At 41.6% G+C, this 13,647-nt stretch overlaps 1 protein-coding gene across 4 annotated transcripts in view; it reads right to left on the bottom strand.

Annotated features, from left to right (window-relative positions):
• cdkal1 (CDK5 regulatory subunit associated protein 1-like 1) overlaps positions 1-13,647 on the bottom strand; it is a 228,870-nt gene that overhangs the window by 134,272 nt on the left and 80,951 nt on the right. For all 4 annotated transcript variants that reach the window (XR_015118417.1, XM_086217319.1, XM_086217321.1 and 1 more), the window contains exon 7: positions 11,604-11,724. Coding sequence is in view for 3 of the 4 variants with exons in the window: in XM_086217319.1 (XP_086073445.1) it covers positions 11,604-11,724 (121 nt within the window). In the remaining variant the exon portion in view is untranslated. The remainder of the gene's footprint in view (positions 1-11,603; positions 11,725-13,647) is intronic.

Below are 13,647 nucleotides of genomic sequence, written 5' to 3'. Positions count from 1 at the left end.
TATTTACTAGGTTGATCTCAGTTCGTACTAACTAATGATAAACTCTCGGAAACCACTGCAGTCACCTATGGTGTTCCACAAGGCTCTGTGCTTGGACCAATCCTCTTCACCCTTTATCTGCTTCCTCTCAGTCACATTATTAGGAAACACTCAATTAATTTTCACTGTTATGCTGACGACACACAGCTGTACTTATCAATGCATCCACACGAAATAAATCAGCTGACGAAACTGGAGGCCTGTCTAAAGGAAATAAAAATTTAGATGACCCTTAATTTCCTTTTATTAAACTCCGAATAAACCAAAGTCATTGTCCTGGGTCCAAAACATCTTCGAGACACCCTACCTAATGAGATAGGTACCCTAGAAGGAATTACCTTGGCCCCCAGCATGGTCGTAAGGAACCTAGGAGTTCTCTTTGATCAGGATCTGTCCTTTAATGCCCACATTAATCAAATTTCTAGGACTGCTTTCTTTCATTTATGAAACATTGCTAAGATCAGACATATCCTGTCTCAAAATGATGCAGAAAAACTAGTCCATGCCTTTGTCACTTCCAGGCTGGATTACTGCACTTCCCTCCTATCAGGCTGCACCAGTAGGTCCCTAAAGACTCTCCAGCTGGTCCAAAATGCTGCTGCCCGCGTGTTGACGAGAACTAGTAGAAGAGACCATGTCTCTCCTGTGCTGGCTTCTCTGCATTGGCTCCCTGTCAAATTCAGAATAGAATTTAAGATTCTTCTTCTAACATACAAAGTCCTTAACAGTCAGGCAGCTTCATACCTGACAGAGCTCATAGTCCCCTATTATCCAGCTAGAACCCTTCGCTCACAGGATGCGGGGTTACTGGTGGTTCCTAGAGTTTCTAAAAGTAGAATGGGACCCAGAGCCTTCCGCGAGCAGGCTCCCCTCCTGTGGAACCGTCTCCCAGTTTCAGTCCGGGATGCAGGCACCCTCTCGACCTTTAAGAGCAGACTTAAGACCTTCCTTTTTGATCAGGTTTATAGTTGGGCTGCTTAGGCTGGCCCTTAGATATGCTGCTATAGGCTTAGACTGCCAGGGATCTCCCATGGTGCACTGGGCTTCTCTCTCCTCCTCTCTTCCCTCTCTGTCCTCCTATATTTGTCATACATAAATCATACTCATACATATTACTAACTCATCTTCTTCTCTGGAGCCTTCGGGCTCCCCTCATCCCAGATCCCGGGTGCTGCTGGAGGAGGCTGTAGACCTGAAGAGGCTCAAGCTGCCACCCGTAGCTCCACCTGCTCACGTCCCGTCTGTCCACCAGTCTCTTCCCTTTCTCTCTCTCTTTATCTCTGTCCCACTCTTTCCTTCTGTATACCCGTCTTCCTCCATTATCTGTCTTTGCAGGATGTGCTTGCTCATGGAGAATTGTTGGGTGTAAATTCATTGAAGGAGTGTGGTACTAGACCTGCTCTACCTGTAAAGTGTCATGAGATAACTTTTGTTGTGATTTGGCGCTATACAAATAAAATTGACTTGACTAGCAAAACCTCAATTAAGCCTTAAGAACAAAAAGACCTAGATGACATGTAGCTTTCTGTTATGAAACCCAGACAAAATGGAACTATTGTACTTTGCCCTAAACACCTTTGAAACAATACCTAATGATGTTAAGGAGATGGCATTAGCTTGGGCTCCAGTACCAATATTACAAACCTCAGTTATCTTTGATCCAATTATCTCCTTACTATACTCATAAAACTCCTATTTAATGTTGCAATATTGACAAGAACTAGAGGGAGAGATAATATTTCCCCCATATTGGCTTCTTTGCACTGGCTCTCTGTAAAATCCAGAACAGGATTTCAAATCCTTTTCCTCACCTACAAATCCCTTCATAGTCAGGCAGCATCATATTTTAAAGAGCTCATAGTAGCCTATTAGCCCACTAGAACAGTGCCTCCGCAGAGTGCAGGCTTACTTGTGGTCCCTAGAGTCTCTAAAAGCAGAGTGGACTGCAGAGCCTTCAGCTGTCTGGCTCCTCTCCAGGGGAACAATCTTCCAGTTTGGGTCCAGGAGGCAAACACCCTGCAGGCTTAAAACTTTCCCTTTTGATAAAGGTTATAGTCAGCGTTGACTCATGCTTGTCTTCAAACATCCCCTACAGTAGCAATGCTGCTATAGGCCTAGACTGTCGTGGGACTAACCACAATGCACTGAGCTCCTCTCTCCCCCTCTACCAGTGTTCATTCACCATTACTGCATTTTAATAACTGCGTCTCCTACTCTCCTACAGTTTGGTGCTTGCAGGTCGTGTTCTTCAGATATCTGCCCCCACAGCTCTACATTCTATAACTATAACTGCAACCATATACTGCCTCCAATTCTAACTTTTTCTATGTAATATTCCCCAGGGCTTCCTAATAATCTATAAAATGTAGAAACACAAAACAGATATATGCCCTGTTGTAAAGAAGGTCCTAATATCTATGAAATAGCATTATCAAAAATATCCTCCTCGCTGGTGGCTTGATCACTGCTTTTCCATGAATTTTTTTTTTAACCTGAGTTGGAGCATCATTGACATGAGTGACCTTGCTGCTGGAATATATAGTCAACAAACTAAAATAATTACCAAATTCTCTGAAATCAAGTATTGTAAACACACATTTTCTCATACACACTATGACACCCTCACCTTTGTGTCCACTATGAACCATTTAGCTCTTGCAGGGAAACATGTAAGAAACTGGTTTATGCAAATAGTCTGAGACAATCTGTTGTGCGAGTGTGTGAGAGTGTGTGTCTAAACCGTGTTAAACTACGACACACTGAGACTAATTCAGTTACTCTGGAGTTCTGTAGTGTAATGTCTTGTAATGACACACAATCTCATTTCATCCAAGGAGACACATCAATCTTTTGGATTTACTGCGGGGCGCCCACTCTCTCTCCAAATGAGTGAGTTGTGAGAGCAGTGGATGGAGAGTTTGTGTGTGTGTGTGTGTGTGTGTGTGTGTGTGTGTGTGTGTGTGTGTGTGAGTGAGAGAGAGAGAGTTGTGCACATGTCTAACGGATGCATTTGAGTGTTTGTGTGTTAAACAGTGGGAAAGGAGGGAAATGGAATAATATGTTCAGACCAGTGGAGCTGAAAACTACCCATACACTGGTTTGATAAACAGCAGGAAGGCCACTGTGGTACACTGTTAGGAAGATGAGAGTGGGAGTGCGTCTGCATATGTTTGTGTCGATTTTGAAATGGAAAACAAGGATGGGAATTTCTTTGTTTGTGTGCAGAAGTGCAAAATGAAAAGAGATTGTGTATTGTGCATGTTTTTCTATAGTGCAGGAATGCATTCACATAGATGTATGTGATCAGAAACCCCTGTGTATACTGCATTCACTGCCGTGCAACTCTGCTTTTCTGAAGCACATCATCAAATTTTTCTCCTCTTTTGTTGCTGCGTGGCATGAAGCATTTCACTCGTGCTCCTCGGGGAAGAGAAACACAAAAAAAAAAAAAAAAGACAAGATCATTGACTAACAATCAAAATAGAGAAAGTAGCAGAGCAGTGTAGTATGGATTTCCTTTGAGAAGTGGTAGAGATATGGACTGTTCTATCTGTAGTGAATATCACAGCACAGTTTGAATGGGATTCTCAAGTTAGAAAACAATATATTAACGGGATTCTCTCTGTTGCCTCTTCCCTCTTTCTCCTGTCAACAAAAACATCACAGTAAAAATGGTTCCTAGTTACTATAATTCTCAGGGTTCTTTATTATCGCCTTTATTACTGGCCAATGCATGGTGCCTCTTCCTGACAGATGTAAATATGAGGAAAGAAACAACCCGCTGACGTTCGATTCAAAGGGATTCAAGAGGAGTTGGATAAAAGGAGTATGGCAGAGGGATGCAATGAGGGGTTCTGTCTCGAGATCACTTCTTCAAGCAACGGTCTGGAACATCATAATGTCTAATTTTCAGATTCAGTGACATATCTACTAATATTGCGGTAGCTGCCTAGTTGTGCCAGCCTCTTCATGCTGTTCTCTCACTGTCCAATCAAATTGGAAAAAAGTCGAGTATTTTAACGATATTTGTCAATTTTCACTTTGAACTAAAGAAATTAAAGTGTTATTTTCTCATTTCAAGTAGCTTCAAATAGGAGCTCCATTTTAATAGAAATTACCAAACACAGCTCGTAAAAAGGCACATCTTAAAATGAAGTAATTAATTTGGGGGGGGGGGGGGTCCATTCATTCTTGATTAAAAGCTCTGTTTTCTATCCACGTTTCTCTTTTTCAGCATCACCACATGAAAATGCTTTCCTCTGTCTGTCATGTACTTGATTATATCATCTCACCTCACTCAGTGACTCTTGTAGGCTCCAGTTGAAATGTCACCACCCAAAATGCACAATTCTATTGGAGGAGTAGAGTCATGCGAGATGATTTAACAAGCATGCAATTGGTCTTTCAGTGTCCTGGCATGCAAAGCCAGCACCATAAAAGCTGAGAAAGCTACAAAAGTTGAAATACTACTGCTCAGTTAAATTAAAGAGCTCTTCATTTGTTTGTTGGGACCGTGTCATTTGGGGATGCTCGTTATACCGTTTCAAACATTAACAATAAAACTGGGAGAAACTCAGAAAACACACGGCTTTGCCTAAAATGTTTTATAATCGTACCTTTTCCCATTACCCGCAGTACCCAAGAGCACCAGTGCTGCAGGTCATGAAGGGAAAAGTTTACTGTTGCAGCAACAGTAACAGTGTTGCTTAATTAAGAGACACACTTAAAAGCTGTTGTTTAACCTTATCTTCTTTTAAGGGTAATGCATCTCAATCTGACATGCAGGATGTCTGTAGCTTCACAATAAGCCTCTGGCGGCTTTGCAAGTCCAGGGACTTATTGTCTTTCCTTTGTATTTAGAATTCTGTGACTCCAAATTTACTTCTCTCTCTGCTGGCTAAAGCTTTTATAGTTGCACCTCGGACACAACAGTTAACGCAAAATCAGCGGCGAGGTTGATAAGACACATTATTCCACTGCGTCGGCCCGGTGAATGGATGGAGAGGTTGTGGCAGCCAGATGGAAATCACAGGAAACTCACTTGGGGTATGATGACTTACACAAACATATTCACAATTCAAGCTAACACACATGTGCACAGACATCGCCATGTGTCTATTGGCTTTGTTTACACAGTGGGTGTATGCCTACGTGCTTTTTTGGCACAGTGATTATTACTGATTATAGAAAAATGTTGGATTTGGCAAGAATAAAGGTTTGTGAGAAAAAAGAGCCACTAGTCAGTTCAAATTATTCTGACTGTCGCCAAACACAGAACTAATAGAAGACAGCATATTACAGACATTAGCAGAGAGGAATTGTATGTAGCTTGAGTAAATCATCCACAGCATTCATGCCCATAATGTATTTAATAGCCATTGAAAACCCCGACAATGGCATCATACGACATTCTAAGGGGCGTAATGGCTGGATTAAATTAGCTTTCCATTAAATAAATAAATATTTTACAAGGTGAAAATAATCAAGCCGGAGAAATGAATAGAGGGAACTGAACAAAGGAGAGAGCATAAAAAAAAGTGTATGGGCTCCAAGGTTATCGTTTTCACTCCTTTGATAGTTGAGGCCAGTAACTCAAGAGTTAAAAAAAAAAAAAAAACTCTCCCCTGTAACAAATTAGAGCACTATTGAAATATTTTATGTATTAAATCCTTCAATGTTTGTTGCTATTCAAGAAATGTTAGTATCTTCTTTTGTATGATGTTTAACTTAACCCTGCAAGCTTTTCAAGGAAAATGAAGTCGAAGCGATGCCAGAGACAAAATAACCCCAGAGCAGTGCAGTGTCTTCACGTTGTCATGAAAGGGGTAAAGACCCCCCCCCCCCAAAAAAAACGCATACTGTAGGTGTAAACTGTAATTAAACAAGACTAGAAAAGCTTAATCAAGCTGCATCTGAGTACATGGATCATGTACATGGTTAGCTGTGTACATCATGTATTTCTACTACAATGGAGCAGTGTGTGGCAAAGGAGGGGTGACAGCAGGGTGGAGCAGGATGTTTTACCTCACCGGCTCCATTTGTTTCGCAGGTCCTGCAGTAGAAAAAAAGGCAGGTGAGACAGAAACTGTGTAAAAAAAAGCAAATATTCTAACGATTAAACTGAACATGCCTCTGAGGCAACGTAGGCAGTCGAGCAACGTTTGTGGGTTGTGGTTTTTTTCCCCTCCAGATAACAATAGATCCATCTTATCAAAGTCTATACAATTCTTATGAATATAGATCAAGTGGAGCAGCTTATCGTGGGTGTCGAACAATCCTCAGAACATCCCTTAGACCACAAGGACCCAAAGCAAAAGCGGAGACTGTTATCTGAGTTTTAACTCAACACTTTCAGCGTCCTCCAGACATTCTGCTCTCCTGGCCACTGCCAAGCCAACCCTACTCTAACATGTGAGTTTTAAAAACTTGGGGAGTCACTAAATCATGTTTCTAGTCCAACCCGAATCGCAGGGTCCAGCAAAAACATTTGGGTTGAGCATGACTGCAAATGTTGTAGAATAGTGTAAAATAACTTCCCCTCTGGTGCCAGAGACAGGATTTAAACAGCAGACGAGTTCCTATCAGCATGAATTCCCTCCTCAAACTCTTAGGAGCAGCAGATTCAGCCTGCTTGCCAGCAGTTCTTGTGTTTACAAGAACTGCCTCCTCCCTCAACTGTCAACCTGCTGCCTGGGGGACAGGCATGATGAAGCCGGTGTCATTGGTAAGAGGTAACAGCAGATGATCATAACACGTGACTTCAGCACATGGCAATAACAATGACAGAGATCATGGCTACCAAATATTTAACTAAATAGAGAGGAGACAAGAGACAGATAATGAAATGAAATGAGCTGTAGCTGTGAACAAAGGATTTTTTGTTTTTGCTTTATTTTTTTTTATCAAAGTCCAGAGACGAATGGCAATGGTGCACACAAACAAACACAGAAACACATACACACACAACTTTAATGACCCATTCTGACTGAGTGGCTGTAAATTCCTACTTTATGATGCTGAAGCATCCCAATTCAGCTTGCTCACTAAAGGACTTTTGTTGTCACTGACACACACACACACACACGCATCTACAGACAAACACAATAAGAAGGGACCCTTAGTGTACCCTGGGGCAAATCATACGGGCGCGCGAACACACACACACACACACACACACACACACACACACACAAGCTACCCTAATAGCATCAAGTGTTCTTAAACTGGGACACAAAACAGAGCATTAAAAAGACAAAGTGCAGTCTTTTTCCAGTCTGAGGCTATATGAACAATGAACTCTGCCCTCAGGCTTATCTGTTTCCATGAAGGAACTATAGAAGGAATAACACAAGAAACGCTACAAAAATAAACTTAAATGCTAAATCCTGCCAACCTGAAAATGAGCCAGTTAAGGAACGCGAGTCCAATGATAGCTGTCGAAGCCAAACTCAGAATCGGGGTTTTAATGTCAGGTTTTTATCTATTATGGGAGAGGAAATAATCAGCAATACATGGGTATGTATCAGCTCTGGTACGGTTTGGCAGCAATGAAAACATAAAACCCTGGTGAACGCAGAAATTTTGTCACAACCCAAAAATGACGAGCGGTGGAGGGTTACCTATCAATGTATACGGAGGCGTTGAAACTCGCCTATGCTGGTAATGTCAGAATTTTTCTCATCTCAGCCGCGGATTCAATCCATCTACATTCAGGCAGCGCTCTGACGCAGGTCAAAACGATGTTATCAAAAATAATCATGTCCGAATCGCCTGGATTTCTATGAATATGACCTGATAACTTCTTACCAGCAAAGCTCAACTGGATATTTGTCCCGTGAATATTTTGATTTGGCGAAGGGAAAGACTGAGCTGAAAACAGAAGTGTTCTACTGATATTTCCAGGACCCTGAGTGTAACAGGAAGAGCTCTCAGGCCTTTAACCCGCGTATGTGAAGACATGTGAAGATGACTCAGTAACGGTTCGCATGTGGGAACCTGCCAGTGTTTCTTTTTACACAGCCAGAGGGCATTTGAGGGCTAGTACATTTTTTCCCTTGTGGGGATAAAATTAATTAAGTGGGGGGAGAGAGCCAATCTAATTTGGATTTAATGAGTACAAATGAAATTATATGCAACTAAAAAAATTAAATTTGCCTCACTTGAAAGGGTATGCCCAGTTGTTCTGAGCCGATAGGAGAGAGTGTTTGTTTGACCCAGTCTAAAATCCGGAGTAATATTGGCATGATCATCAAGTTAATGTGGGTTTAGGTTCGGATGTTTTGTTCTGTTAAAATTCCAGTTAGGGAATTTGGCAGACCGACACAATTACTAATTGTACCAAGATGGAGTCTCATTATTCATAACTGCTATTTGTCTTTAAAGGAGTGCTTGGTCAAAAATGACCTCTGTATACAGCCTGTTATAGAGATACTGTGGTGTTGTTACACCTCCTAGTCTGTATACAAATGTACCGAGTGGAAGGACAGAATGTTCCAGGAAGTCACAGCAAACTGTAGAGGTGATATGTTGCTGAACATTGGAGTCCTAAATAACAATATTAATAATATGGATAATTGGGGCGGTATGGCTGGGAGGTAACATGGCCGTCTAGCAACCAAAGGGTCGCTGGTTCGATCCTCATGTCCCGCGGTGACCATGTCCAAGTGTCCTTGAGCAAGACACTGAACCCCTGATTGGTCCTGACGGCCCTGCGGTGGACTGGTGACCCGTCCAGGGTGAACCCCGCCTCTCACCCAATGTCAGCTAGGACAGACTCCAGCCCCCCTGTGACCCTTAATGGATAAGCGGTATAGAAAATGGATGATGGATGGATGAATGGTAATTACAATACCTGCTGTTTAGCTGAGTTTTAATAAGCAGAGAGGCACGGTGGTGGGGTCATTATAACAGCAGGATTTTGACATGTTACATGTGAAAGCAGTTATTGTGAGACATTTGTGTCCACACCATGTATCCTCACTTACAGAGGTAAGAATCATATTCAAGGACATTATTGCAATTCTGTAGAAAAGTAATTACTCACAAATGAAATCTGTCATTATATGGTCAATATTTATGAAAGGAGAGCACATAAATGTAACACAGAGGTGACTACATTTACTCCAGTTCTCTAAAAGGACATGCAGATGCAGAAATTCATAGCAGGGCATCAAATCAACAGTTGTATAATAGTGTCACATGTTCACATAGAAAGACACTGGCCACAAGACATTTCAGGCCCCCGCCCCCAACACAAATACACACACACACACACACACACACACATACACGGAAATTAAAAGTTTCAAATGTTCTCTTCTGATGCAGGACACAACTGCAACTGATGTTGCGCCTGCATGTGTGTGTCAAACAAAGATCTCGCTGTCTAATCAGCAGACAAATGTCATTGATGATGTCACTACTCCTTCAGAGAAAAATTTAAAATGGATCATCTAAAAACAGAGCACATAAAGAGCACATTCTCTCCCTCACACACGCACCAGTATATCAAGAGGGCCATGTCAAATTAGTGACACCAGTGGCTGACCGAATTACACAAAAGCAGATGTTAAGCTTGGATTTGCAGTGACCAGTGTTATTTGGGAGAGATTTGTCAACAGCTCATTCAACCCGTCCACATATTCGTGTAATCCTCCAGCCTCCTAAAAGAGTTCCAGTAAAAAGAATAAAAACAAGAGGATTTGTTTATAGCCAGCCTGACCCTTTTGAAAAACAACTGGGAGCTCATCTGGATCAGATAGAGACCTCCTGCTGGAGGACGGCTGCCAAGGGACTGACATACCACAACAAGCCAAAACTCAGACACGTACAAATGACTACATCCAAGAAAGATGGCCTACAAAAGCACATGAACACAAAAAATACAATTCAGTAACAAATAGAAGTTCATACCGTTGTAAGAATCAGAGTCAAGGAAGCCGGGGCAAAATGTTGCATTTGTCTTTTTAATTATCCTAAATATACAGTAAGTAATTGCACCAAAATGATGGTGTTGTGATGTCAAAGCCTCATTTTTAACATTTTTGCTTATAATGGACTGATATGTGGTTTTTAATCTGTTTTTGAAGACTTTTACACCCTTAAAGGGGCACGTGTATATCAATGTTAAGTCTGATGTGTCGTCAGTACGCAAAATCCTCTTACATCTACTGCATCACAACCACACTCAAAATGACAATGACATTGCTTTCTCTGCTAATATAGCAGTCATAAATAATAGGTCAGGGCCTGAGTGCGGGTCACAGCCTTTTAAGTGGTGTGTCACAATATCATTATAACAAGAATGATGCGGTAATTACCCCAAAAAGTCAAAGTGCGCTGATGGAAATTTGAGGAAAATGTTCACTGAGACAACTGCATACAGACACAGGGATCGTACACTGTTGACCATGCAATATCAGGAAACGGAGAACTGGCAAACGATTGTGTGAATGTGTTTAAGCTTAACGGATCAAATGCGTGTACTCGAACCATATAGAACCCAAGCGTTGCGTTAACAACTTGTTTACATCGCTTTATGAGTCGATCCATTAATGTATGGATGTTGAAGATGTGCAGGATGACTGATGGATTATTGTCAGTGGACACAGAGCATAGTGGAATTAGTCTGCTGTAACCCTTTTTAACTAGCCCGCTGAGAATACAGGCCGCGTTAGTAGAGACGCTGTTCTGTAAACAACAGGAAATTAGACCATAAAGAGAGAGAGCGAGAGAGAGAGAGAGAGAGAGAGAGAGAGTGGTGTTTTGTGTGTGTGTGTGTGTGATACAAAGGTAGTAAAGTGTCTGTAGGACAGATTCTTGTACGTGATCCATTTATCTAGATGAAGACCATGTCAGTATGAAAGCATCCATACTTCAAGCCTACAACAATAAAAACAAAAGAAAATCGGATGTTATAATCTTATACTACCTGCAAAGAATATAAATTCAACACCGTATGCTCTACTTTCATGCCTTTACGCACAAAGTTGTTAATTTAAGTTTGTCCTGCCAAGTGCAGCAGATTTCAAATTTTGTTTTTCTCGAGAGGCTTTCAATGTGCTGTTCTGTGCCAGAGCTCTTTATTGCACGTATTTGATAAAAGCACCAAAATCTGAAAGAATTCCTTCTGCGGTTGATTTTTTTTTTTTTTTTTTTTTGATGAGTAGAGACACCAGGATGGCCAACATACCACATCATGACACCCAGCTAGGTGTGCTCCAATAAATACTGCATCAGTGGTTCCACAGACTCACAGATCAGTGTTTAAATACATCTGCCCAGCTTCTGTTGATAAAAGATGGTTGAAAAATGTGGAGTGTAGAATGTTGTTAAAAACAAAAAAAAAACAAGAAAACAACACAAAACAAAAATGTAATGCAGAATTGATCCAAAATCTTCAGGGTGAAGGGCGGCGCGGCTCAGAGGTAAAGTGGCCGTCTAGCAACCAAAGGGTCGCTGGTTCGATTCTCACTTCCCCCAGTGACCAAGTCAAAGTATCCTTGAGAAAGATACTGAATCCCTTGTTGGACAACCCAGGCTTATCGGTAGTGTTTGTGTCTTACCCAGTGTTGATGGAGATGATTTCAATCAGAGGGTTCTTCCTGATCTTGGGCAGGTCTAGTCTGGCTCCTCCAAGCCTCCGGCCTCCATCTTTCTTCTGACCAAGAAGACGAACTGAGTGACCTGAATTACACAAACACAGAAAAAGCATGTGCTCATGTCAGTCAGCAGAGATGGCTTATTGGCAATATGGCCAAGAAATGCAGTCATATTTCTATTTGATATTTATGTATTTATTCATATTTGGGCTTCCCTTAATAACTGATAGAGATTGTTCAGGTAGGTCCTTGAGTGGGTGTTTTGAACATTAAAATTGTTTTTCCTCTACAAAGTAACAAGCAATAGCAGAATGTAGAGAAAACCAAAACTCCATAGCGAGTTTCATCATTTTTTGTATCTGTTTTACTTTTTTCATCAGAAAGACTTCCTAATTATGTGTTGAATGAACAAAATGTCCACTGAACAAAAAAATGTTCCAACTTCAACGTCAACAGCGCTGCCGCACGCATCAGTCCCACTTGAAATAACCTGAAAGGGATTTGTGAATACACGTATTGCCGTGCAACAAAAGACACGGTTATGGCGGTACACAAAAAGTGTCATGTCACAAGGATCTTTTACCTCCTGCACAACGTAAAATCCTTAAACTAGTTTGACCTCCGTTAGAGTTGTAAATGAAATCCAGAGTTGAGTCTGATATCTAATTGCCAGTGATGCCTGGCCTTTGGTGTGAAGAAACTGGATGCAGTCGTCTCTTCTCTCTAACTATCTAATGGGCTACCAGAGAAGAGGAGAGCGAGATGGGGGCGCTGAGGGATGGAATTGTCTTCCTGTTTTCATCCGCTCTACATGGGTCTCTTGGGAGGGTGGGCTCAGGGCAGGAAGCATGGCTATCAATTGGTAGATAAAGACGACAATCTCCCCCAGAGGAGGACAAAGAGCCAATCGGTGAAGTGTGACAGGTCGTAATGTCCCGGTACAAGCGAGGAAATAAGAAAACTTCCCTTGTGGAAAACAGCTGGGACTGGGAGCACAATTGGCTTTCCTCTACTCTAGCTAGCAATCCTTGTGTCCTCCTTTAGCCAGAAAGACTCTGGGAAACTATTTAAAATGTATGCGTTTTCCAATAATTTTCTTTCAGTAGTTGATCGCTTGACTCATCGATCAGTTGATCCATACATTACTTCCCTTAACAGCCAAGTTCCACAGCTGCACCTGCTCCTCATCTGACAGAGTGTGGAGCCATTAAGGTGCTGCTTCAAAGATTTGACTAAAAATTAACTCCACATTTACAAAGTATTTGGGGCATCAAAGCCAAGGGCATACTAATGATGATGGTAAAAGCACGTACAATAAACCAAGAAAGCCTCCAAGTTCTCTTTTCATCATAAAAAGTCTATCAAGTTTCAAGGCCTGGAAGGGAAGTCATTAAATTTCATTTTTAAAGCAGAAGAAACCTTGATTCTACCCATCGTTCAATCACAAAACCAAAAGTAAAACCAAATAAATCCACTGTACACCTTTTGGCTAGGAATAATAGCACAGTGGTAAATGTGTACCACTGTACCACTCACCTTAGAAAGTGGAGGGGCAATCTCCACAGTGCATATCTCCACCAAGGTCAAGGATTTTCACTCTGCTGTGACTTGATTGATATTTCAACTGTGATGAGATTCACAGTTAAAGGAATTATCATCCTCGTGTGATTATTCACATTTAAAGATTGAGGCTCCACTATCAACAGAGTATAGATGGAGGCGATGAAAGCTAACAGCCTAATCTTCGGGTACAAAGAAGGCCCGTCTAGTTTCAAGTAGTGAAGAGCTCCCACACTGTTTGATCGGTGTTGAAGCTCAAAAAACACACTGGAGCAAAAGATACAACAGAAAAATCGTCTCGGTCCTCAACACGGCTTCATCCACACCCACCAACGACTGTAGAGGCCCTAAACAATACATTCCTGGGCTATTTTGACATCTTTCACATTCTTTACAGTACGGTGACTGTGTTTGTCCATAACTTCCCAAAGAGTTACCGTGTTCCTTT

Source organism: Aulostomus chinensis, chromosome 11, assembly GCF_037954235.1.
Source record: "Aulostomus chinensis isolate RoL2024-O1b breed Wild chromosome 11, RoL_Achi_v1.0, whole genome shotgun sequence".
Taxonomy (NCBI): Eukaryota; Metazoa; Chordata; class Actinopteri; order Syngnathiformes; family Aulostomidae; genus Aulostomus; species Aulostomus chinensis.
The sequence above is the reverse complement of the archived record's forward strand: the minus strand, read 5'-3'. Positions and strand labels throughout refer to the sequence as shown.